At 39.5% G+C, this 24,239-nt stretch overlaps 1 protein-coding gene across 1 annotated transcript in view; it reads right to left on the minus strand.

Annotated features, from left to right (window-relative positions):
* The window catches only part of COL6A5 (collagen type VI alpha 5 chain), a 107,722-nt gene that overhangs the window by 39,258 nt on the left and 44,225 nt on the right, over positions 1–24,239 (minus strand). The window contains 11 exon segments of the mRNA XM_060149189.1: positions 593–1,080; positions 4,165–4,176; positions 13,467–13,503; positions 13,623–13,658; positions 15,987–16,049; positions 17,610–17,672; positions 19,365–19,400; positions 19,488–19,538; positions 20,977–21,039; positions 22,344–22,406; positions 23,603–23,665. Of these exon segments, the coding sequence (XP_060005172.1) occupies positions 593–1,080; positions 4,165–4,176; positions 13,467–13,503; positions 13,623–13,658; positions 15,987–16,049; positions 17,610–17,672; positions 19,365–19,400; positions 19,488–19,538; positions 20,977–21,039; positions 22,344–22,406; positions 23,603–23,665 (975 nt within the window).

The following is a 24,239-nucleotide window of genomic DNA, read 5'->3' on the forward strand; positions in this document are numbered from 1 at the left end:
GCACAGATCCCATGAGAATCTGTGAATCCAAAAGTGATGGAACCTCTCTTGGGAAAAAGGTTCATACCCATCAAAGTTTTACACCTTAAGGGTTCAAATACCCCATAAACTTCACCCATTACAGGTTAAGTCCAGCTGTTCAATGAGATTCAGCTAGCAGATGACAGATTTGAGAAACACCAGGTTGGCAGAGGGCTGGTAAAGCATTATATTGATAGCCCTATTTCAAATCTTGATTTAGCCACTTAATAGCTGTACAAAATTGAAGAAGTCACTCAAACTCTCTGGGCCTCAGTTTCCTGATTTTTAAATGGAGATAACGTGCATTTACTTCAGAGGGTTGGCAAATGCCTGAGTGTTTATGTAAAGCTCTAGGGACAGTGCCTGGTGCCCAGCAGGACCTGAACAAAGGTGGCTGCTATCATTGGCTACTGTGCTTATTAAAAATTGGATTTCAGACCCTGGCAACAATACAGCTGTGAAAATTGCAAAGGAGGTCAAGAGGCCACATCTGTCCCCATACTCCCCAGTATTCCTGTCCTGCCAGTACTAATATCTTAAAAATAAATACGTTGACCAGGGAAGTACTTACCTCAAAAGCCTCCTCAAGGGAAACTCTTTCATTAAAAGCAAAGACTGCAGGGCTGATATCCAAGGCACTAAACTCCATAGTGGCCGTGATGATGGATGACCTACTGGCAGATTGTCCATTGCTAAAAAACACAGCGACTCTCTGCACATTGGCTCCTGCTAACATCCGCTTGAAGATGTTCCGAGCCACAAACTTCATTGAGTTACCAATGTCTCGGACTTCTCCGGAGTTTTGATATTTAATTTGGGAAAGAAGCTGGAGGAGTTGCTTCTTACTATGGTAGTCAGACCCACGGATGAGGTAGTTGGTGTCTAAGTCGAAGGAAACCACGACAACTCTTGCTCCCACAGGGCAATTATTTTCCCTGATGTGAAGGTCATTGACAATAGAAATGATGATGTCCCTCGTTTCATTAAATCTCTGCTCTGTGATATCATAGGACTGGTCCAGGGCAAATACTAGCTCTGTTGGATACACTGGACACTTTTCTACAAAGATGAGAAGCAAAAGTATTAAGTTATTTCACTGGGTCAAAAGCCTTTCCCATTCCCTTTACTCCAGTGAGATAGGTTGACACTGAGGTCTGGGAAAATGCAAGTGTCACCCTAGAACCAGAGGTACCCACATGTAAAGGGAGGAAAAGACTCTCCTTTGTTAGCCTGAAGGTGTTACCTAAATACAGAGCAGTGATATTTTGCTATATAATGCTCAGACTTCACTGCCCACCATCATTCTACTATTTAAAAAGAAATTGGAAGGAGTATTTGAGCTGATGGAACTTGCTGTATCTTGATTGTGGTGGTGATTACATGAATCTATGCATGTGTAAAAACCGAACAAAAGAGTGAATTTTACTGTATGGAAAATTTTTAAAGGAAACTATGGCTTATCAGAAAATCTGAAGGTAAGGTAACCCTCTTGCACTGTTGGTGGGAATGTAAATTGATACAGCCACTATGGAGAACTGTATGGAGGTTCCTTAAAAAACTAAAAATAGAATTACTATATGACCCAGCAATCCCACTACTGGGAATATATCCAGAGAAAACCATAATTCAAAAAGAATCATGTAACACAATGTTCACTGCAGCTCTATTTACAATAGCCAGGACATGCAAGCAACCTAAATGCCCATCGACAGATGAATGGATAAAGAAGATGTGGTACATATATACACTGGAATATTACTCAGCCATAAAAAGGAACGAAATTGGGTCGTTTGTAGAGACATGGATGGATCTGGAGACTGTGATACAGAGTGAAGTAAGTCAGAAAGAGAAAAACAAATATTGTATATTAACGCATATATGTGGAACCTAGAAAAATGGTAGAGATGACCAGTTTGAAGGGCAGAAATAGAGACACAGATGTAGAGAACAAACATATGGACACCAAGTGGGGAAAGTGGTGGTGGGGGGTGGTGGTGGTGTGATGAATTGGGGGATTGGGATTGACATGTATATACTAATATGTATAAAATGGATAACTAATAAGAACCTGCTGTATAAAAAATATAAAATTCAAAAAAAAATCTGAAAGTTTATTCTCTTCAAAAATCTTCAGAAATGGGGCTTCCCTGGTGGTGCAGTGGTTGAGAGTCCGCCTGCTGATGCAGGGGTCACAGGTTCATGCACCGGTCCAGGAAGATCCCACATGCCATGGAGCGGATGGGCCCGTGAGCCATGGCCGTTGAGCCTGCGCGTCCAGAGCCTGTGCTCTGCAACGGGAGAGGCCACAAGAGTGAGAGGCCCACGTACCGCAAAAAAAAAAAAATCTTCAGAAATGATCTACTAATAATGATAAGTCAGCTGGAAGATTTTCATCCACTTATGTGCAAACATTTATTGAGTATCCACCATGTGAAATGCAGGGTAACATGTGCTGTGAGATACATATGAAGATGAACAAATCCAAGTTTGCCCTCGAGGAACTTGTCTGGGGAAGATCACGATATTGAAAGGTAGAGAGTGATTATTATTCTTCACAGGGATTCAGAGGACAAAGAGGCTGTTTCCAGAGAGAGAGGATTTCAGGGGCTTTGGGATGACAGCGAGGGTGGCAGGAGGAAGGGGGCAGCACAGTGGACCATGGCAGGCTTTCAACAAGCTACTATAAAGATGGGACTGTCTGTAATCTCCAACTCAATCTTAATAGTTTTATGATGACTGCACTTTGGGAATTTCATAGGTAATCTGCCCTATGTATCAAACCAAACTTTTCAAAGTCCTTGTTAAAGTCTGAACACAGGAAGAGAAAATGAAATTATTTAAAAATTAAGCACCCCCTCATCTACATCTACTCTCCCCAACCTAGCTAACTATCAAAATGCATAAAACTCAAAATATAGCATCTCCCCACCATTGTTACCAGTAACAGAAATAGAAGAGGAAGTGTTGATTTTGAGATGTATTTTGAATCAAGACATTTTGCTGTGAAGAAATTTTTAAAATATGCAAGCCAATAATGAAAAAGAAAATGAGAAAAATGGACTATGCCTTATTTCTTAGCCCTATACTAAAAATGATTAATGAAGTGGTAGATAGCATCTTCAGACCTATCATCACAGATTTTCCTAGAAGGCAGCACCAGTTTCCATTTATTTTTAATCTCTCCCTTTCTTAGTGCCCAGTAGGGTACCTGATAAATTTAATTCAAACCCCTGAAGTTTTACTGAGTGCTTAGATTTACTAAGATTTTTTTTTTTTGGAATAAAGTGAATGGTGCCAAACTTTGGGATGAGCTCAAAGATCCGGTGGATCTATGTCAGCAGGCCTCTAGGAGACCAGGAGCTCTTGGAGTTGACTTAACCGGCTCAGGGGTGACATCATCCGAGGGGTCTAAGGCACCACAGAACACCGACTGTAGTCTAGGCCCCAAGAAGACCATCCTCCATGCTCTGGGTCAGGCTGATGAGTGGTGGGCACATGGAGGTGAAAGCTGTGAATGGAGGTCAGAGAGAGGAAAGGAAACATCACCCGTCCAAGGAGCCAGTGTCCACGGACTCAGCAGCAGATGGAACAACAGAATGGGTCAGGCAGCGAGCAGCCCTGCACTGAATTGCCCAGCAACACAGGACCTACCCTGTGAAGAAAATTAGTTGGAAACTGGCAGGACCTGGAAAGAACAGCAGTGTGAAAGATCTGGGAGCTGGCGGTCAGCATTTTATAGTTAAGTCCAAACATGACACTTAAAATTATAGTCATAATAAGTGTCTGCACAGAAGGAAGAGTCTCTTTTCCCATGGGGATGAGAGTTTCTTTTTTTTTCCTTTGTGAAGTGTTTATTCAAATATTTTGCCCATTTACTTTTATTTTTTTTTATTTATTGAAGTATAGTTGATTTACAGTGTTGTGTTAGTTACAACAAAGTGATTCAGTTAGACATACATATATATATCTATTTTTTCCCAATTCTTTTCCCTTATAGGTTGTTATAAACTATTGAGTATAGTTCCTTGTGCTATACAGTAGGTCCTTGTTGGTTATCTATTTTATATATAGTAGTGTGTATATGGTCTTGTCAGAATGCAAGAATTATTTCAGCAAGCTGCATAATATGGTAAGAATACTCACCTTTCCAACAAGCTATAAAGAGGAGAGAGAGAGAAAGAGTCTGTTACACTTTTGGAATGCTGACTGAAAATAATCCAAAAAATAAAATTTCAACAAAGTTTAATATTCTGTTTAACTCTAATCGCAAATGGGGCTAGTTTCTAGTAACAGGAAGCCAAGGTTAAAGGATGGAGGAGGGTGGACACAGAAGTTTATTATTTTGTGGATCTTCCTGACCTTTCCTCCTTGTGAGCTGTGGCCAGCAGACATTAGCAGAATTCTGGTTGAAATTTGAATCACTGATCACTTGTTTTAGAAACAGAACAGATGAGCCTCTGATTAAAAGGTAAGATAGCTAAAATTCAATTTGTTTTGTCTCTATTTTACAGCCTTCTGAGAGCCATTCAACAAGGCAGGACTAAAATACGGGGTCTTATTTTCTTCCCTGATGAGCACCTTGGGAACCTCTATTTTTCTGCAGAGCTGTGGAGATTTCCAAATGAACTTCGTCTCTGCTAAAAAAAATACAGCTCCTGTGTTTGTGTGATCTTGTATCCAGACTGAGGGAATCCCCTGCTTTCTCCCGAGCATCTGGTTTCTCCAAGTGATTTACCTGGTAAGCATGAGATGTAACAGGGGGAACTATTGGCAAATCTTGAAGAAAGCACAGGCCTGACAATTTCCATGTTCATTTTACTCAATTCCTAGGAAGCAAATGAATCACTCCGAGACAATAAAAGATTTTACTAGCCCTGTCAACAAACTGGTCATCCATCCTGCTGGCTCACAGTCCACAAACACCCTCACATCAACCCTAGGAACATTTTTGTTTGTCTTCATCCTACAGTTGCTGAGATGCTGACTGCCAACAGAGAGCACACAGAACTCAGCCTCCTCTGCATCTCAAGGCCTGAAATAGATCTCTCTTCCTGACTGAGAAGTCCCATTTGTTAACTTCCAGCCCAGCTGTGAGGCCAGAAGAACAAACTCTAGAATTAGGTGCATTTGTCTGAGTTTCAGTCTGGGGAAACTACTTGACCTCTTTTAGGGTGTTTCTTTTTTTTAATTTAGTTTTTCCTGAAAATTCTCTTTTTTATGTCTCTCCTTCTAAGACTCCAATTACTTGGGCCCTCCTGTTTTATTCCCAACCTCCCTTTCTCTCTCCTTTCTCCCCAGCTTCCTAGATCTCTTACTTTATTCTGGGGGAAGTTCCCACCCACCATCCCAGGGCCCTCATGCCAGTGCGGCTGGAGCTGCTGTAGGGCTGAAGAACAAACATGGTGCAGCAGGAGTCCAACCTTGCAGGGCATCTGAATTAGCTCCAAAGGCCTGTCACCCAAACCCCTATCTCAGTTCTGCATTCTAGAGTTCCATGCTCTCTGATCAGCAACCTGTCTGGTTATAGACTCTGCCCACTCCACAACAACCCCTTAATTTCTTGGCTAATTCCTTTCATGCAGTGTTGGAAAATGCCCTCACACCCCAAATCCTCCAACATAGGTATTCACCTCCCTGCCCCTTCCACCCCTTGGGTCTTCCCTGATTTAGATCACACACTCCTCTCCCTACAATAGCTCTCCTCTTGTCCTCTCCCTGTGCCCCAGGCTGGTTCTCACCTCCTCCCTGTGCTGGAGAGCCTTTCAGCTCTCAAGTGACATCTTTGACGTGGGTTCCCCCACTCAACATTGGAGTTTTCTCCACTGGCTGCTTCTTGCCTCTTTCCAAGTTGCCCACACTTGGTGGGACTTCCTCATCTCTGCAGTGCCATTTTTTCTGGTGTTGGGCCCACTCTTTTTGCTAATGCATCTCCCTGGGTTCATCTCTTGGAATTCCATTTCTGTCTCTCTAGTTTCACATCCTTTGGAAGCTCATTCATCCCTGCAGCTCTAAGGACGTTAGTAACTCCAGCTTCCATTCTGCCTGTAGATCATTTCACTTTAGGGTCTACACAGCATTCCTCTGCCTCTAAAATGTTTAAACTCATCACTTCTTCCTACCAATAGATTTTCTTCACAATTCTTCCTCTGCCTTCTCATCCTCAGTGGTACCAAACCTCTCCCGCTGTGGCCTTAGAGTTTTTATTTATTTATTTAATTTTAATTTAATTTTAATTTTTTTTTTATACAGCAGGTTGTTAGTTATCTATTTTATACATATTAGTGTATACATGTCAATCCCAATCTCCCAATTCATCCCACCACCACCTCCTCCCCCCGGCTTTCCTCCCTTTGTGTCCATATGTTTGTTCTCTACATCTGTGTCTCCATTTCTGCCTTGCAAACCGGTTCTTCTGTACCATTTTACCAGATTCCACATATATGCATTAATATACAATATTTGTTTTTCTCTTTCTGACTTACTTCACTCCATATGACAGCCTCTGGGTACAACCATGTCTCTACAAATGACCCAATTTCATTCCTGTTTATGGCTGAGTAATATTCCATTGTATATATGTACTATATCTTCTTTAGCCAATCATCTGTCAGTGGACATTTAGGTTGCTTCCATGACCTGGTTATTGTAAATAGTGCTGAAATGAACATTGGGGTGCATGCATCTTTTTGAATTATGGTTTTCTCAGGGTATATGCCCAGTTGTGGGATTGCTGGGTCATATGGTAATTCTATTTTTAGTATTTTAAGGAGCCTCCATACTGTTCTCCATAGTGGCTGTATCAATTTACATTCCCACCAAGAGTGCAAGACGGTCCCATTTATTCCACACCCTCTCCAGCATTTATAGTTTTTAGAGTTTGCCATGACGACCATTCTGACTGGTGTGAGGTGATAACTCATTGTGGTTTTGATTTGCATTTCTCTAATAATTAGTTATGTTGAGCATCTTTTCATGTGCTTCTCGGCCATCTGTATGTCTTCTTTGGAGAAATGTCCATTTAGGTCTTCTGCCCATTTTTGGATTGGGTTGTTTGTTTTTTTAATATTGAGCTACATGAGCTGTTTATATAATTTGGAGATTAACCTTTTGTCCATTGATTCATTTGCAAATATTTTCTCCCATTCTGAGGGTTTTCTTTTCATCTCATTTATAGTTTCCTTTATTGTGCAAGAGCTTTTAAATTTCATTAGGTCCCATTTGTTTATTTTTGTTTTCATTTCCATTACTCTAGGAGGTGGGTCAGAAAAGACCTTGCTGTGATTTATGTCAAAGAGTGTTCTTCCTGTGTTTTTCTCTAAGAGTTTTATAGTGTATGGCCTTACATTTAGTTCTTTAGTCCATTTTGAGTATATTTTTGTGTATCGTGTTAGGAAGAGTTCTAATTTCATTCTTTTACATGTAGCTGTTCAGTTTTCCCAGCAGCACTTATTGAAGAGACTGTTTTTTCTCCATTGTTTATCCTTGCCTCCTTTGTCACAGGTTAATTGACCACAGGTGCGTGGGTGTATCTCTGGGCTTTCTATCCTGTTCCATTGATCTATATGTCTGTCTTTGTGCCAGTATCATACTGTCTGATTACTGTAGCTTTGTAGTATAGTCTGAAGTCTGGGAGCCTGATTCCTCCAGCTCCATTTTTTCCCCTCAGGGACTGTGTTGGCTATTTGGGGTCTTTTGTGTCTCCATACAAATTTTAAGATTTTTTTGTTCTATCTCTGTAAAAAAATGTCACTGGTAACTTGAGAGGGATTGCATTGACTCTGTAGATGGCTTTGGGTAGTACAGTCGTTTTCACAATATTGATTCTTCCAATCCAAGAACATGGTATATCTCTCCATCTGTTTGTGTTATCTTTGATTTCTTTCGTCAGTGTCTTATGGTTTTCTGAGTACAGGTCTTTTACCTCCTTCAGGAGGTTTATTCCTAGGTATTTTATTCTTTTTGTTGTGATGGTGAATGGGATTGTTTCCTTAACTTCTTTTTCTGATATTTCATTGTTAGTGTATAGGAATGCAAGAGATTTCTGTGCATTAATTTTGTATCCTGCAACTTTATCAAATTCATTGATTAGCTCTAGTAGTTTTCTGGTGGCATCTTTAAGATTATCTATGTATAGCATCATGTCATCTGTAAACAGTGACAGTTTTACTTCTTCTTTTCCGATATGTATTCCTGTTTCTTCTCTGATGGCGGTGGCTAGGACTTCCAAAACTATGTTGAATAATAGTGGCGAGAGTGTACATCCTTGTCTTGTTCCTGGTCTTAGAGGAAATGCTTTCCGTGTTTCACCATTGAGAATGATGTTTGCTGTGGGTTTGTCGGATATGGCCTTTATCATGTTGAGGTAGGTTCCCTCTATACCCACTTTCTGGAGAGTTTTTATCATAAATCGGTGTTGAATTTTGTCAAAAGCTTTTTCTGCATCTACTGAGATTATCATATGGTTCTTATCCTTCAGTTTGTCAATATGGTATATCACATTGATTGATTTGTGTATATTGAAGAATCCTTGCATCCCTGGATAAATCCCACTTGATCATGGTGTATGATCCTTTTAATGTGTTGTTGGATTCTGTTTGCTAGCATTTTGCTGAGGACTTTTGCATCTATATTCATCAGTGACATTGGTCTGTAATTTTCTTTTTCTGTAGTATCTTTGTCTGGTTTTGGTATCAGGCTGATGGTGGCCTCATAGAATGAGTTTGGGAGTGTTTCTTCCTCTGCAATTATTTGGAAGAGTTCAAGACGGATGGGTGTTAGCTCTTCTCTAAATGTTTGATAGAATTCACTCGGGAAGCCATCTGGTACTGGACTTTTGTTTGTTGGAAGATTTTTAATCACAGTTTCAATTTCATTACTTGTGATTGGTCTGTTCATATTTTCTATTTCTTCCTAGCTCAGTCTTAGAAGGTTATACCTTTCTAAGAATTTGTCCGTTTCTTCCTGGTTGTCCATTTTATTGGCATAGATTTGCTTGTAGTAGTCTCTTAGGGTGCTGTGTATTTCTGTGGTGTCTGTTGTAACTTCTCCTTTTTCATTTCTATTTTTATTGATTTGAGTCCTCTCCCTCTTTTTCTCAATGAGTCTGGCTAATTGTTTAACAATTTAGTTTATCTTCTCAAAGAACCAGATTTCAGTTTTATTGATCATTGCTACTATTTTCTTTGTTTCTATTTCATTTATTTCTGCTCTGATCTTTATGATTTCTTTCCTTCTGCTAACTTTGGGTTTTGTTTGTTCTTCTTTCTCTTGTCCCTTTAGGTGTAAGGTTAGATTATTTATTTATGATTTTTCTTGTTTCTTGAGGTAGGCTTGTATTGCTATAAACTTTCCTCTTAGAACTGCTTTTGTTGCATCCCATAGGTTTTGGATCACTGTGTTTTGTTGTAATTTGTCTCTAGGTGTTTTTTGATTTCCTCTTTGATTTCTTCAATGATCTCTTGGCTATTTAGTAACTCATTGTTTAGCCTCCATGGGTTTCTGTTTTTTACGGTTTTTTCCCCTGTAATTCATTTCGAATCTCATAGCGTTGTGGTTGGAAAAGATGTTTGATATGATTTCAATTTTCTTAAATTTACCAAGGCTAATTTGTGACCAAAGATGTGATTTATCCTGGAGAATGTTCCATGTGCACTGGAGAAGAAAGTGTGATCTGCTGTTTTTGGATGGAATGTCCTATAAATATCAATTAAATACACCTGGTCTATTGTGTCATTTAAAGCTTGTGTTTCCTTATTAATTTTCTCTCTGTATGATATGTCCATTGGTATAAGTGAGGTGTTAAAGTCCTCCACTGTTATTGTGTTACTGTCGATTTCCTGTTTTATAGCTGTTAGCATTTGCCTTATGTATTGAGGTGCTCCTATGTTGGGTGCATATATATTTATAATTGTTATATCTTCTTCTTGGATTGAACCCTTGATCATTGTGTAGTGTCCTTCCTTGTCTCTTGTAACATTCTTTATTTTAAAGTCTATTTTATCTGATATGAGTATTGTTACTCCAGCTTTCTTTTGATTTCCATTTGCATGGAATATCTTTTTCCATCCCCTCACTTTCAGTCTGTATGTGTTCCTTGGACTGAAGTGGGTCTCTTGTAGACAACATATATATATATATATAAAATATATATATTATATATATATATACCTTGTTTTTGTATCCATTCACTAAGCCCGTGTCTTTTGGTTGGAGCATTTAATCCGTTAACATTTGAGGTAATTATTAATATGTATGTTCCTATTGCCATTTTCTTAATTGTTTTGGGTTTGCTTTTGTAGGTCCTTTACTTCTCTTGTGTTTCTCACTTAGAGAAGTTCCTTTAGCATTTGTTGTAGAGCTGGTTTGGTGGTGCTGAATTCTTTTAGCTTTTGCTTGTCTGTAAAGCTTTTGATTTCTCCATTGTATCTGAATGAGATCCTTGCTGGGTAGAGTAATCTTGGTTGTAGGTTTTTCCCTTTCATCACTCTAAATATATCATGCCACTCCTCCCTGGCTTGTAGAGTTTCTGCTGAGCAATCAGCTGTTAACCTTATGGGGGTTCCCTTGTATGTTACTTGTTGTTTTTCCCTTGTTGCTTTTGATAATTTTTCTTTGTCTTTAATTTTTGTAAATTTGATTACTATGTGTCTCGGTGTGTTTCTCCTTGGGTTTATCCTGTCTGGGACTCTCTGTGCTTCTTGGACTTGGGCAGCTATTTCCTTTCCCATGTTAGGGAAGTTTTCAACTATAATCTCTTCAAATATTTTCTGAGATCCTTTCTCTCTCTTCTTCTTCTTCTGGGACTGGTATAATGCAAATATTGGTCTGTTTAATGTTGTCCCAGAGGTCTCTTAGGGTGTCTTCATTTATTTCCATTCTTTTTTTCTTTATTCTGTTCCATGGCAGTGAATTCCACCATTCTGTCTTTTTCCAGGTCAGTTATCCGTTCTTCTGCCTCAGTTATTCTGCTATTGATTCCTTCTAGTGTATTTTTCATTTCAGTTATTGTATTGTTCATCTCTGTTTGTTTGTTCTTTAATTCTTCTAGGTCTTTGTTAAACATTTCTTGCATCTTCTCAATCTTTGCCTCCATTCTTTTTCCAAGGTCCTGGATCATCTTCACTATCAATATTCTGAATTCTTTTTCTGGAAGGTTTCCTATCTCCACTTCATTTAATTGTTTTTCTGGGGTTTTATCTTGTTCCTTCATCTGGTACATAGCCCTCTGCCTTTTCATTTTGTCTGTCTTTCTGTGAATGTGGTTTTTGTTCCACAGGCTTCAGGATTGTAGTTCTTGTTTCTATAGTCTTCCCTCTGGTAGATGAGGCTATCTAAGAGGCTTGTGCAAGCTTCCTGATGGGACAGACTGGTGGTGGGTAGAGCTGGGTGTTGCTCAGGTGGGCAGAGCTCAGTAAAACTTTAATCTACTTGTCTGGTGATAGGTGGGGGTGAGTGCCCTCCCTATTCGTTGTTTGGCCTGATGTGACCCAGCACTTGAGGCTACAGGCTCTTTAGTGGTGCTAATCATGGACTCCAGGAGCGCTCATGCCAAGGAGTACATCCCAGAACTTCTGCTGCCAGTGTCCATTTCCCTGCGGTGAGCTACAGCCACCCGCCACCTCTGCAGGAGACCCTCCAACACTAGCAGGTAGGTCTCATTCAGTCTCCTATGAGGTCACTGCTCCTTCTCCCTGGGTCCTGATACACACACTACTTTGTGTTTGCCCTCCAAGAGTGGAATCTCTGTTTCCTCCAGTCCTGTTTAAGTTCTGCAATCAAGTCCTGCTAGCCTTCAAAGTCTAATTCTCTGGGAATTCCTCCTCCTGTTGCCAGACCCCCAGGCTGGGAAGCCTGATATGGGTCTCAGAACCTTCAATCCAGTGGGTGGACTTCTGTGGTATAATTGTTCTCCATTTTGTGAGTCACCCACTCACCAGTTATGAGATTTGATTTTATTGTGATTGCACCCCCTCCTACCATCTCATTGTAGTTTCTCCTTTGTCTTTGGATGTGATGTATCTTTTTTAGTGAGTTCCAGTATCTTCCTATCAATGATTGTTCAGCAGTTACTTGTGATTCTGGTGCTCTTGCAAGAGGGAATCCTTACAGTTGTTTTAAACTTGTTTTTGTTGTTGGTCTTTCCTGGTCATACACTTGCAATGACTACATTTTTATCCAGTCTCTTTTAATAAGTCTTTCTGATTTTCCCATTTTCCATTCTTCTGATTGTGATTGTATAGGCATGATTATAAATTGAAACATGAAGAAAGACAAATCACCTAGAATTCTACCACCTAACACAATACATGGTTACATTTTCCCAATTCCTTTTCTAGTATTTGTTTCTATGTATATATATTTACCTATATGTAAAAATGAAGAGTCAATTTAATTTTCTAGTTTTTAATGACAATATTTTTCATATTTGTGTGAGTCTTCATAAAAATCATATCTGCTTAATATTTTATCAGAGCATGATAGACTATAACCCAATTATTCTATAAGTATAAACAGTCTACTTATATAGTCATTTTTCTCTAATGAATAATATTTCAGCAACCTCTGTACCTATAATTATTTTTCCTTTATTTCCTTAGCATAAATTTCCAGAAATGAGATCACTGGGTTTCTTTCTACCTCATATTCTCCTTGATCATAACGAAAGACAACCTCTCTCTTTGTTGACCCTGCTTTATTCCTTTGCTGAAACTACTATTTTTTTTAAAAAACATATTTTATTGAAGCATAGTTGATTTACATTGTTAATTTCTCCTGTACAGATAAGTGATTCAGTTATTCATATATATACATATACACATTATTTTCCATTATGGTTTATCTCAGGATAGTGAATATGCTTCCCTGTGCTACACAGTAGGACCTTGTTGTTTACCCTTTCTATATGTAATGGTTTGCACCTGCTAATCCCAAACTCCCAATCAATCCCTCCCCACCCCCCACCTCCTTGGCAACCACAAGTCTGTTCTCTATGTCTCTGAGTCTGTGAAACTATTCTCTTGCTGCTTCCCATCACTTCCTATAACCAGATTCAATGACTTCCATTCAAGCAGCCTTCATTAATTAAGTAGCCAACCAACCCCAGATCCCCATGTCCATCCCTTTAACACCATGCCCTCCAGGCCTTTGTACATAATTGTTATACTAGTGTGAGCTGAGTCACACACCTTTTGAGTTGGTCACTGATTGTTTCCCACAGGCATGTTTTCTCTCCCTCTAGGAAGCACACCTCTGAGCTAAGGCATGTGCCTTTTCCTTCCTCCTTTGTTGTGAGCTGTTCCCACAGCAGGCACTCACAGCAAGCCTGCTGCCAAGGACATATGGTTTCTCCACCAGTGAGTTCAGCCTACTGATTCCACATCCCCACACTGCCTTCATCCTAAGTGCCCTCACTAATCAATGATGCTCTACAACACACAGATACTCACGACTATGGTCCTGCATGAACTGGATTAGATCACATTGCTGTACATGAAAAAGGAGAGAGAAAATAAGAAACATGAACACAATGAATTCCAAGTGGCCATATTCATTTCCCAGTGAACAAGTTGCATTTTTGTGTGTGTGAATAAGGTGATACATACAGAATATACCCGCTGCCCTGCCATGCCTTTAGGGCCCTAGGAAAACAAAAACAGAGCAAGTTATTGGTATGTGAATTGGAGTCTTCAGTGCTCTTCCCCCACACACTGAGAGTATAAACCTTTCTGTTTCAGTGTTTGATCAATTAAGCTAATGTCTACCTAGAATGAACTGAATGACTTTTCTAGGACGACAAGAAGGAAAGAAACAAAAGTACTTTTTAAAGATACTTGCACTGCAGATAGAATATTTAGAAGGCATTTCTCATAATAATACTTAAAATTATAAACAGCAGGCTTCCCAAAGAGTAGCATGAAGGAGAGACATTTACTGAAGTATATTTAAAACACTGGCAGCAGCACACAGCCTCAACATATGTGAAAAAAAAAAAGACAATTACATAGCCAAATGGACATTACACAGAAGGAGAGCATACACACTAAGCTCATAAATGCTGAAGGTGATGGAGGAAAGGAATACAGATAATTGGGTGAGATGAGTCAGGGAAGGCGCTAAACACAGTCAGCTGCCTTTCTTGACAGTGTGAGCTTTTCTCATTTTCCTTTTAATTCCTTTTTATCAGGATCAGCCTTCTTCTTGGCAGTTGGTTCTTAATGTGTTTGCACATATGAATCCCTTTGGGCAGCTTTTAAGTATTATTATGAGAAATGCCTTCTAAATGTTCTATCTGCAGTACAAGTATCTTTAAAAAGTACTTTGTTTCTTTCCTTCTTGTCGTCCTAGAAAAACCATTCAGTTCAGTCTAGGTAGACATTAGCTTAATTGATCAAACACTGAAAGCTAGGATGTTTGCTGGCTTCAGAAAATGCTGTCACATGCTCATGATTGCTGTATGATTTCACTGACCCCTCAGAAGCTCATCCATGAATGTCAGTGTAAGAACCTCTGTTCTAAATGACAACTGGGCATCTGTCCATCCATCCATCTATCCATCTATCCATCCATCCATTCATCCATCCATTGAATAGTTAAGTGTCTGCTGAATGCTGATGTGGCCCACTGTGTGCTGCTGGTATTAACCAGAACTGTCATGGCATCCATGATTCTACCCACTGGGGACATATTTTCTTCCTGACCCAAATCAAGAAATATGCATCTCACTAAAAGATTCAGAGTCCTATTTTTCCATTTACAAGAGACAGCAGAAAACAGAAAAAAATGCACAGCCATTTAAACAGAGAGAGGAAGAGTTTCCAGCTAATGAATAGAGTAGGCAGCCCACATCCTACAGAAGATCAGAACTGTGGAGAGTAGGTTCCAAAAGACTGAGTTTAAGAATAACTTAGAGCAACTCCTTAAGGAGAGACTGAGGACCACAGGCATGAGACAGAGAAACCATGGTATACCAGACCAGCATGGCCAAACACAAGAGCAGGAGGATATGGGACCTCCAGGGAGAGCTCCAGAATCTGGAAAGGAGGCAAATCCAGACCAGTCCAGATTGACTCAGAGACCAGATTCTCACCCACATGACTAAGAATAGTCACCAGTTCCTTAATTCAAAAGAAAGAAAAGATTGTACCAGAGTATCCTTTACAGTGAGTTGATTATCATTCTACTACAGATTCAGTTTTCTGCAAAACATCCACGTTTTTGTTTTCTTTATAAAGTTGCAAGTTAAAGAACCCCTCCAGGTAGTCAGAAAACAATCACAATACACAAAACAAGAGAAGCAGTTTCTCCTGTCCTTACACAATGCTTCCTGCACCTCACACACAAAACACAGATGCTGGCAACATTTAGTTCTTATTTGACTGTTCTCTTTAGGGGAGAGAGACATGTTAATGTCATCACAATAACACATAAGGCACTAAAATAGAGATATGGATATCTTGTCAGTGGGAGATGTGCCTGGCTCTGTCCAGGAATGCTTCTAGAGGTGCCATTTCTTTTGTAATTGAATCACAGTGGAAAGTTGCAATTTTATTTCCAAATCTCCCCAGCGTCTATATCGTGAGGTCAGGAAGGCAAAAATAGTGGTTTGGGAAATCCTATCAACCTGTCAGGACACCTTAATGAAGCTTATGCATTCTCATCCCTATTTTTTTCCTTCAGTAAAAATTAACAGTCACAGCTCATATTTGCATTGAACTTTATAGTTTATGAAGAGCATTCACATTTGATTATCTGATCCTCACAGCTACCTTTTGAGGTGTTTCCAACAGGACATGTCATTCCCATTTTAGAAGGAAATTGAGAGACCCAGGGACTAGTCCAAGTGCACCCAGGTAGCAAGAAGCAGAGTCTGGACTTGAACCAGTGATTCTGACTTTCAATTCTGTGCTCATTCCAGTGGGCACCCTAGGAAGCAGCACATGACCCTTAGTTCTCATGAGTGTACTTACTCTCCGTCCAGGAGGGCCTTGAGGTCCTTGAGAGCCTTCCTCACCTTTCAAACCTACAGTGAGCTGCAGGTAGAAATATACATGAGTTTCCACATCCTCTATCCATGGAGACTACCTCAGCCTTAATGTGACTTTATAATTTAAAAAAAATTTTTAGCAAAAGCAACTATTAATTCAAGTTAAGCAAATTCCTTATGTGTAATATAAATAGCCATTCTTTTTTCCCACAGAACTCACAGAAAAATTAATTTTTCCAATAGTTCATTGTTAGTGTATAGGAACACAACTGACTTTTATAAATTGATTTTGTATCTTAAAACTTTACTGAATTTGTTTATTACTTCTAACAGTTTTTAATGAAGTCTTTAAGATTTTCTATCTATAAGATCATATCATCTGCAAACAGACACTTTTACTTCTTCCTTTCCAATTTGGATGACCTTTATTTCTTTTTCTTGCCTAATTGCTCTAGCTAGGACTTCCAGTATTATGTTGAAAAGGAGTAGTGAGAGTGGACACCTATGTCTTGTTCCTGGTCTTCGCAGGAAAGCTTTCAGCCTTTCATTGTTGAGTGTGATGTTAGTTGTGGATTTTTCAAATATGGCCTTTATTATGTTGAGGTAATTTCCTTCTATACCCAATTTGTTAAGAGTTTTTATATTGAAAGGATGTTGAATTTTGTCAAATGTTTTTTCAGCATTTATTGAGATGATCATATGATTTTTATCTTTCATCCTAAATAGTAATTCTTAATTATTGGTAAACATCCATTTCCCTCTTAGCCTCTTCATTTAGTGATATCCTTTGCTCTGGCACTGGCTCTGCATTTAAATCTAAATTAGTCATAAGCTAGAACTGGCACTTTAAACAATTGAATACACTAGAGCACACGGAGATCTAATAAAAAGCTGCCATCTGCAAAGAATCAAATAAGAAAAATAATTCCCCACATATATAAGGACATGGGTTGGCTGTATCATTCCCATAACTCAAGGTGATGGATATAGATACTAATGAAATTTGTCCAGTCAGATGTAAAATATCTGTTGAATTGCATCTCTTTCATGCTGGTAATGACCTTCGATATTACACTGAAACTTTAAAATGAAAGGATGCTTGTCTTGGCATTTTGGTTTTTTAATAAGTATAACACTGCACTTTGCTATTTAGAACATCTCAACAGCCTTCCTTAAAATGAATACACCAGGTGACCTTGGCTCTGGGGACTGGAACTGTCAGAAAACGCTCCAGGACACAGTAGGAAGATGTCAGCTTCATTTCCACTCACAGGGTTAATATTCTGGGCTTTAATATGTGCCCTAGAAAAGACTGGAAGACACTGACACTTTTTAGAATAGCCTGTTATCAATCTGTAAATACTTAAAATAGTTCAGATTCATGGAAACATAGAATTTTAGAGCTGAAAGTAGCTTTTGTGTCATTAAGTTTAACTCCCATGTTATAGAAATAGAGACCTTGAAAAGATGTGTTGAAGATCACACAGCTAGGAAGTGGCATTTCAGATGACCCTGGGTTGGACTGACAATCCACATTAATAATTACAACATAAAAGCCAGAATCTTCCAAAGAAACATTTTATTTCTGGAATTATAGGTCACTTACTGTTAGTCCCCTAAATCCTTTGGGTCCAGGCCCCCCAGGAATTCCAGGATCACCAACAACACCCTAAAGATTCAGATATAAGAAATCAAGATATTAAAATACTTGCTATGAAAGAATAAAAATAATTCTCTCCAAACCAAAATCTAATTGATCTTATAACTATATCATATATTAAATATTAAATGTCATTTCTTCTTGTCATTTAGAACTAAGCCATTGATACACCTAGATATTCTCCAAATTATTTTAATTTTTTGAGAATACAAATATTTATGCATCAATATCAATACAATGGCTATCCAATCAGTTACTAAAAATACCTAAAGAAAAATGCTTGAAAATCAAGGAAAACATATGGGGTATTGACTACATAAAGTACTAACTAATGAATTACTTCCTAAATTCATGAATCATTCCTCAAAAAGTTGAAGGTAAAAAGAAATTTATTCTGACTTTGGTGGAAAACTAATTTAACACTTATCAATATGCTAATTTACCATTTATCTGTAAATTGAAATATGCTAATTTTCTCTCTTTATCAGCAAATTAGAAAATTGGTCCTTTACAATGAGAACTCCTATCCTAACAGTTATTTATATAATCCCTTCTTGAACCCTTCTCCACCTAAGGAAAGAATCTCTTTTGGTAATTCATCAATTAAAAGCACTCTTAAGGGAATCAAAAATTGGCTATTTTCCTATACTGTAGTTGATTCAATTTACTTACATTCTATTTTTTAATCCATATTTTCTATTTTAATTTGAGCATCAATGATTGGAAGATATACAAGATACTTTTATGTAATTAATTTTTATTGATGTATAATTGATTTACAGTGTTGTGTTAGTTTCAAGTGCACAGCAAAATGACTCAGTTATACACATACACATATATAATATATATATATTATTTTTCAGATTCTTTTCTTTTATAGTTTTTTACAAAATATTGAGTGTAGTTCCCTGTGCTATATATACAGTAGGTCCTTGTTGTTTATCTATTTTATACATAGTAGTGTATGTATGTTAATCTCGAACTCCTAATTTATCCCTCCCCCCTTCCCCTTTGGTAATCATAAGTTTGTTTTCTATGTCTGTGGGTCTATTTCTATTTTGTAAATAAGTTCATTTTTAAGGATTTTTTTTTTAGATAAATCTTATTACAGAATTCCAGTGTATAAAACAGATATAACCTGAGCTACTCTGGTTGAAATGGAAGGAATGTCTTGTCATAGAGCTTGGAGGTGAATTTCAGGCTGGTAGGCAATGAGGAATTCTAGAAGATGTTTGACCAAGAGAGTAACATAACTAAGTTATACTTTGGGAAAAATCAAGAGAGTAGTGTTTGGGATTAACTGAAGCAGGTTAAAGTTGCAAGTAGGAGACTAATGAGAATATGGTAATCTTTCAGGTAAGAGGAAGTGAAAGCCACAATAATGAAGGGCAAAGTACAATAGCAGAAGGCAAGAGTTTTGCATGAGATCACCAGGGTAGAGAAATCAAGAAAAGGACTAAGGACTAAACTTGAGAGGGTACCTAGAGGTAGGGTTTCAAGACAAGGGACATCAGGCAGTGAAGGACAAATTTTCCAATTTAAAGGGTCATAGGAGTTAAGTATGGTCCTTTCTTCATGAAGCTCAGGCAAACCGATTGTCTTGCTTTTTTTTTCCTGTTTCATTCAGATCCACAGACTTATCTTAATTCTCAAGTAGAAGGTCAAGATCATGGTAAATTTGACAAGTTATATGCACAGTACCTTTTGACCCATATCTCCAAGGAATCCTCTTTGGCCCTACGATTTTCAGCAGAGAACATAAATAAATCAACACACCATTTAATTGATTCACCAATTAAAGAAATAATTGTTTTCCATATTTACCTTTACTCCTTTTCGTCCCATAGGACCATAGCCCGGAATGCCATAATTACCCTGTGAATATATCAGTTCATTTCAATTTCTCAAGAGTGGAAATTAATTGTAACCTATACTGGGGAGATTATGGTGTCAGGATAAAAGCATCGGGGACTTCCAGGTGGAGGGGGCCTGATGAACTTGAACTCTGGGAATATTCATGCCGTTTAGTTTTCCACACTTCCTGGTATATGCCCTGGTATTTCTTTGCTCAGCTCCACTGTGCAGACATGACAGGAGGCAGAGGGATGGTCATTTAAGACTAGTGGAGCCAGTGGCAGTTACTTGCCTGGAAAATTAGGAGCTGGTCCAAAGAACACTGGGTGAGGAATTTCCCAAAAAGGAATTGTAAATGGACAATAAACATAATGAAAGATGTTATCCTCACTAGTAACCAAAGAAATGCAATTTGAAACAGTAATGAGACATCATTTTTGGTCAGTAAAATTGGTAAAGATGAAATAAAAGAAAGTGACAATACCCATTGTTGGTGTATATGCCCTGAAGTGAGCACTCTTCCTGCACAACACAAGGGTACATACGTCCTTGGAATTTTCCTAAGGACACTTTGCAATAGAGTTCAAAGCCTTAATTAAACATGTACATATTCCTTGAACCAGCTATGCTACTTCTAGAAATTTCTATGTAGAAATTAATTATGGTTTTATCCAAAAACTTAGTTACATACAAGAATATTCATTGCTGTGCTATTTTAAGACAGTGAAAAACTGAAAGCAAACTAAATATCCAGTAATAAGAAGTTGGTCAAGTGAACTAAGGTATATACATTCAGTAGAATATTTTGAAGCTATTGAAAGTAACTTTGAGGGAAAAATGTAATGACATGGAAGTATGCCCATGATACATTGTTAATAGGGAAAAATAATTTTTTTTCTATCTCCAGGATATTAATAATAAATATTTCAAAATGGTGGGATTATGGGTAATTTTTCTTTCCCATTTCCCATGTTTTATGCTTAGTCAATTTTCTACAATATCTATGCCTAATATTTGTAATAAACATTATTTTTGAAAAGAAATTAATTTTTTTCCTATTTTTTTCTTATATTGACTGTTTTATGAACTGAGACTCTGGTACAGCCAGAGCAACTAGAACAGATACCCTGTTTCTTGATCCTACTACCCTCTTGTCACTCTGGAGTTTTACAAGAAGTCACCTGAGTTTCAACTGACATGGCCATATAAGTTGTTAAAATACTGAGCTCATCCATTATTCTCTCTGCATTCTCCTTTCCCTCTTGCTGTTCTCCCTTTGTTTTAGCAGACAGACTAGCTATAGAATGAGTGCTTCAGGGAGCAGGAGGAATGTCCCTACATCTTCCTAGGAGGTCCCAAAATACCTTCAGGACCCCAGGTGCTTAAGCTAATGGTGTCAGCCCCCTTCTCTTTACTGAGCCCTTGGAGCTGCTAAAGGGTAAGTCCTAAAACCTCATACTTGCTTTCCTTGCCGTCCAGCTTGCCCCAGTGGCCCTGGATCTCCAGGAATTCCAGGTTCTCCCTAGTGAGACAAGGACAGCTTCAGATCAGTAAAAATCAAACCTGGCTCCCACCATAGGATGTTCTGTCCACTAGTTGGGGACACTCAGGGTTCTCAGTGCGGGTTCAATGCTCAGCAAGCTAGGGAGTGTAGGAAACAAATAACGATCTTCCCAAAGGCAAGCAGGAAATACCAGCACAGCCCAAAGCTGGGCTCAGCACTGCTTTCCCAGTGCTATAGAAGGACTAAAGGAGAAGAGAAAGAGTGGAAAATTTACTCCAGGGAAAGTGGATTCATTTGCTGATTTATTCACCCATCCAACAGTTATTTATTGTCCTGGAAAAGGAACAGTTGAACATGACCGATGTGGTCCTGCCCTCACCAAGAATACTCTGGTTAGAATGAGAGAAAATCAGGCAATTCTACACTGTGTGATAAAGTTCAGGGTGCTGTGGCAGTGGAGAGAAGGGGACTCTTAAGTCAGATTTGGTGGGGCAGGCAGGCTGGCTGCCTGAAGGAAGGGAGCAGGGATGCTGAGGCTTAAAGGATAAGTTGTGTGAGCTGGAAGAAGGACCGAGGGAGGAGTGAGAATGGAGGAGGAAGGCACAGTGAGAAGCCTGGGCAGGCACACAGGAGGGAGATGAGCTAGGAAGCCTTAGAATTAAACAGGGTCAAAGGGTCTTCTAAGCTACTGGAAAATTTGGAGATTTTCTTAAGGGTCATCCGAAGGTAAGACCAGTGATATAATCTGTGGGACTCAAATGAAATCATGGGCCCTTAACTCAAAAGCAAACTTTCCAGACTGTGATAGCAGAGCTTGAGGCCAAGTAGGGGAGCCTTCTAAGCGAGGGCCCCTGTGTGACTGAACGGGTCCCAGGCCCACGAAGCTGGCCCTGGGGGAGGGAGCTGCTGAAAGGTTTTGAGCAGGGCAGTGAGATTCTGAACAGGCCAACAGTCTGTCTCTAACGATCTCCAATAAGGACATTTCTGAGAAGGTAGTCTGAGTTAGACCTAGAACTGCATGCATGAACAGATCTGAGTTCTGACATTCCCCATGCCCCTGGCCAACTCTACCACCAAGTGCCTTGACGCATTCACGAAACCAGCGAGTTGAGTTTATCAGAGTTGTTTCATGATAGGTGAATAAACCTTGTCTCTCCCAGTGAAATGGGGCAGTTTCAGAGAGTAAGGAAAAGAATATTGGCAGAAAGCTGGTGAGTGGTTGATTGTGCCTGGATCATGTGAAGAATTAACATGAAAATCAAGGGAAAAAAATGGAGCTACTCTTTCCTCAGTATCTGAAATCTGTAAGAGATAACACTTACCTTTTTCCCCAAAAGTCCAGGCCTTCCAACACTCCCTTTATCTCCCACTGGCCCAGGAGCACCCTGAAAGAATATAGGAAACACAGATGTTGGTGCTACAGCAATTTGTACAAAACCTGTTAGATTAGTTTTGCTTTTCTTCGTGTCATTTGTAGCAACTTCTTGATGCCTCCTTAACAGGAAACCCAGCCTGAAACCAGGTGACTCAGGCTACAGTCCTGGTTAGAGGACCCCAAGTCTTCATTGGCAGGGACATCGCTAGTCCAAATGGGGACTTAGTGAGAAATAAAAAAGGCACTCTTGACACAACACGTTATTTCGTTAGAACAAGACATTGTGCGGTCATTGTCACTTTTGTGCTCTGTGTCATCCACACATATAAAATGGGATGTCAAATGTGTTTCAGTTTCCCGATCTGCAAAGGGGCAAAACGGTCTTTCACAAATATGCTGGGAAGATAACTGAGCAAACATGGGTATCGCTTGCCTTCTAAACTCTCACTATCTGAGCTGAAAAACTGAATAGATTCAGAACATTTTTTTTTTTTTTTTTTTTTTTGTGGTACGCAGGCCTCTCACTGTTGTGGTCTCTCCCGTTGCGGAGCACAGGCTCTGGACGTGCAGGCTCAGAGGCCATGGCTCACGGGCCCAGCCGCTCCATGGCATGTGGAATCTTCCTGGACCGGGGCACAAACCTGTGTCCCCTGCATCGGCAGGCGGACTCTCAACCACTGCACCACCAGGGAAACCCAAGATTCAGAACATTTTTAATATGAATCTCTCACCATCCAAACTCTCATTACTTACTGTCAGAAACTTGGGAATCAAGTAGTTTCAGAGGGTGAATTCAAAGCTGAACTTAAGAATCAAATAAATTTGGGTAGCGAGGGATCTTTTCAGAGTCCATTTCAAATATCTATAGTCAATGGAGATAGGCATGGCACCGATAATTTTTAAAAGTTAGAAAAAGCAGAATAATGTATCAGGTTTTGAAATATTCATGAGTCAGCAAGATGTGCATTCTTCTAAAGGCTTCCTTCAGGCGGATAAAGTGGGTTTGTGCTTTCCAAGTCAAACTCCCGGGAAGGAGAAAGGCGAATGTACAAGGAATCTGAGCTGTGCTAAAGATATGTCCCAAGTTAATCCCCAAATGAAATACTCCATACTAGATAATGTAAAAAAAACTCTATGTGAAGACGTCTTTGAAGCAAGAGGAAAATGAAGGTTGGAGACCATTGAGGTACCATCTGAGTCACGCACCTGAGGTCCTTTGTGCCCCTCGTTTCCCTTCTCTCCTTTCCTGCCGTGAAGTCCATTTGACCCCTTTGATGGTAACAATACAATGAAGTAAATGAAAACTGACTTTCTTTTTGGGCCTCTCACTGTTGTGGCCTCTCCTGTTGCGGAGCACAGGCTCCAGGCGCACAGGCTCAGTGGCCATGGCTCACAGGCCCAGCCGCTCCACAGCATGTGGGATCTTCCCAGACCAGGGCATGAACCCATGTCCCCTGCATCGGCAGGTGGACTCTCAACCACTGCGCCACCAGGGAAGCCCAAAAACTGACTTTCTTCATTAGTGCTTTTGAAACACCTGCACGGAAAAGCATCTATCCAGCCCTTCAAGCAGCTTTAACACTGAGATTAAGCATGTCGCAGAAGAGGAGTTGAAAGGAGACCCAGACTCAGTGGAGCAGCTCTTATGAAGGAATATCCTGCCTGAGTGTAAGACCTCATCCCTCTGTGGCAGGGAGAAATGGAAAAGAGACTAAAAGGAGAAATAAAGCCCATAGAAGAAGGAAGTGAGACATAAACAATAGGCAGATGGATTCCTTTGATGGGGCAGGTTGCCTGGGCCAAAGTGCATCAATGTGTAAAAGAGAAAGCAAGTTAGCACAGA

The sequence above is a fragment of the Lagenorhynchus albirostris genome, chromosome 5, assembly GCF_949774975.1.
Source record: "Lagenorhynchus albirostris chromosome 5, mLagAlb1.1, whole genome shotgun sequence".
NCBI lineage: Eukaryota > Metazoa > Chordata > Mammalia > Artiodactyla > Delphinidae > Lagenorhynchus > Lagenorhynchus albirostris.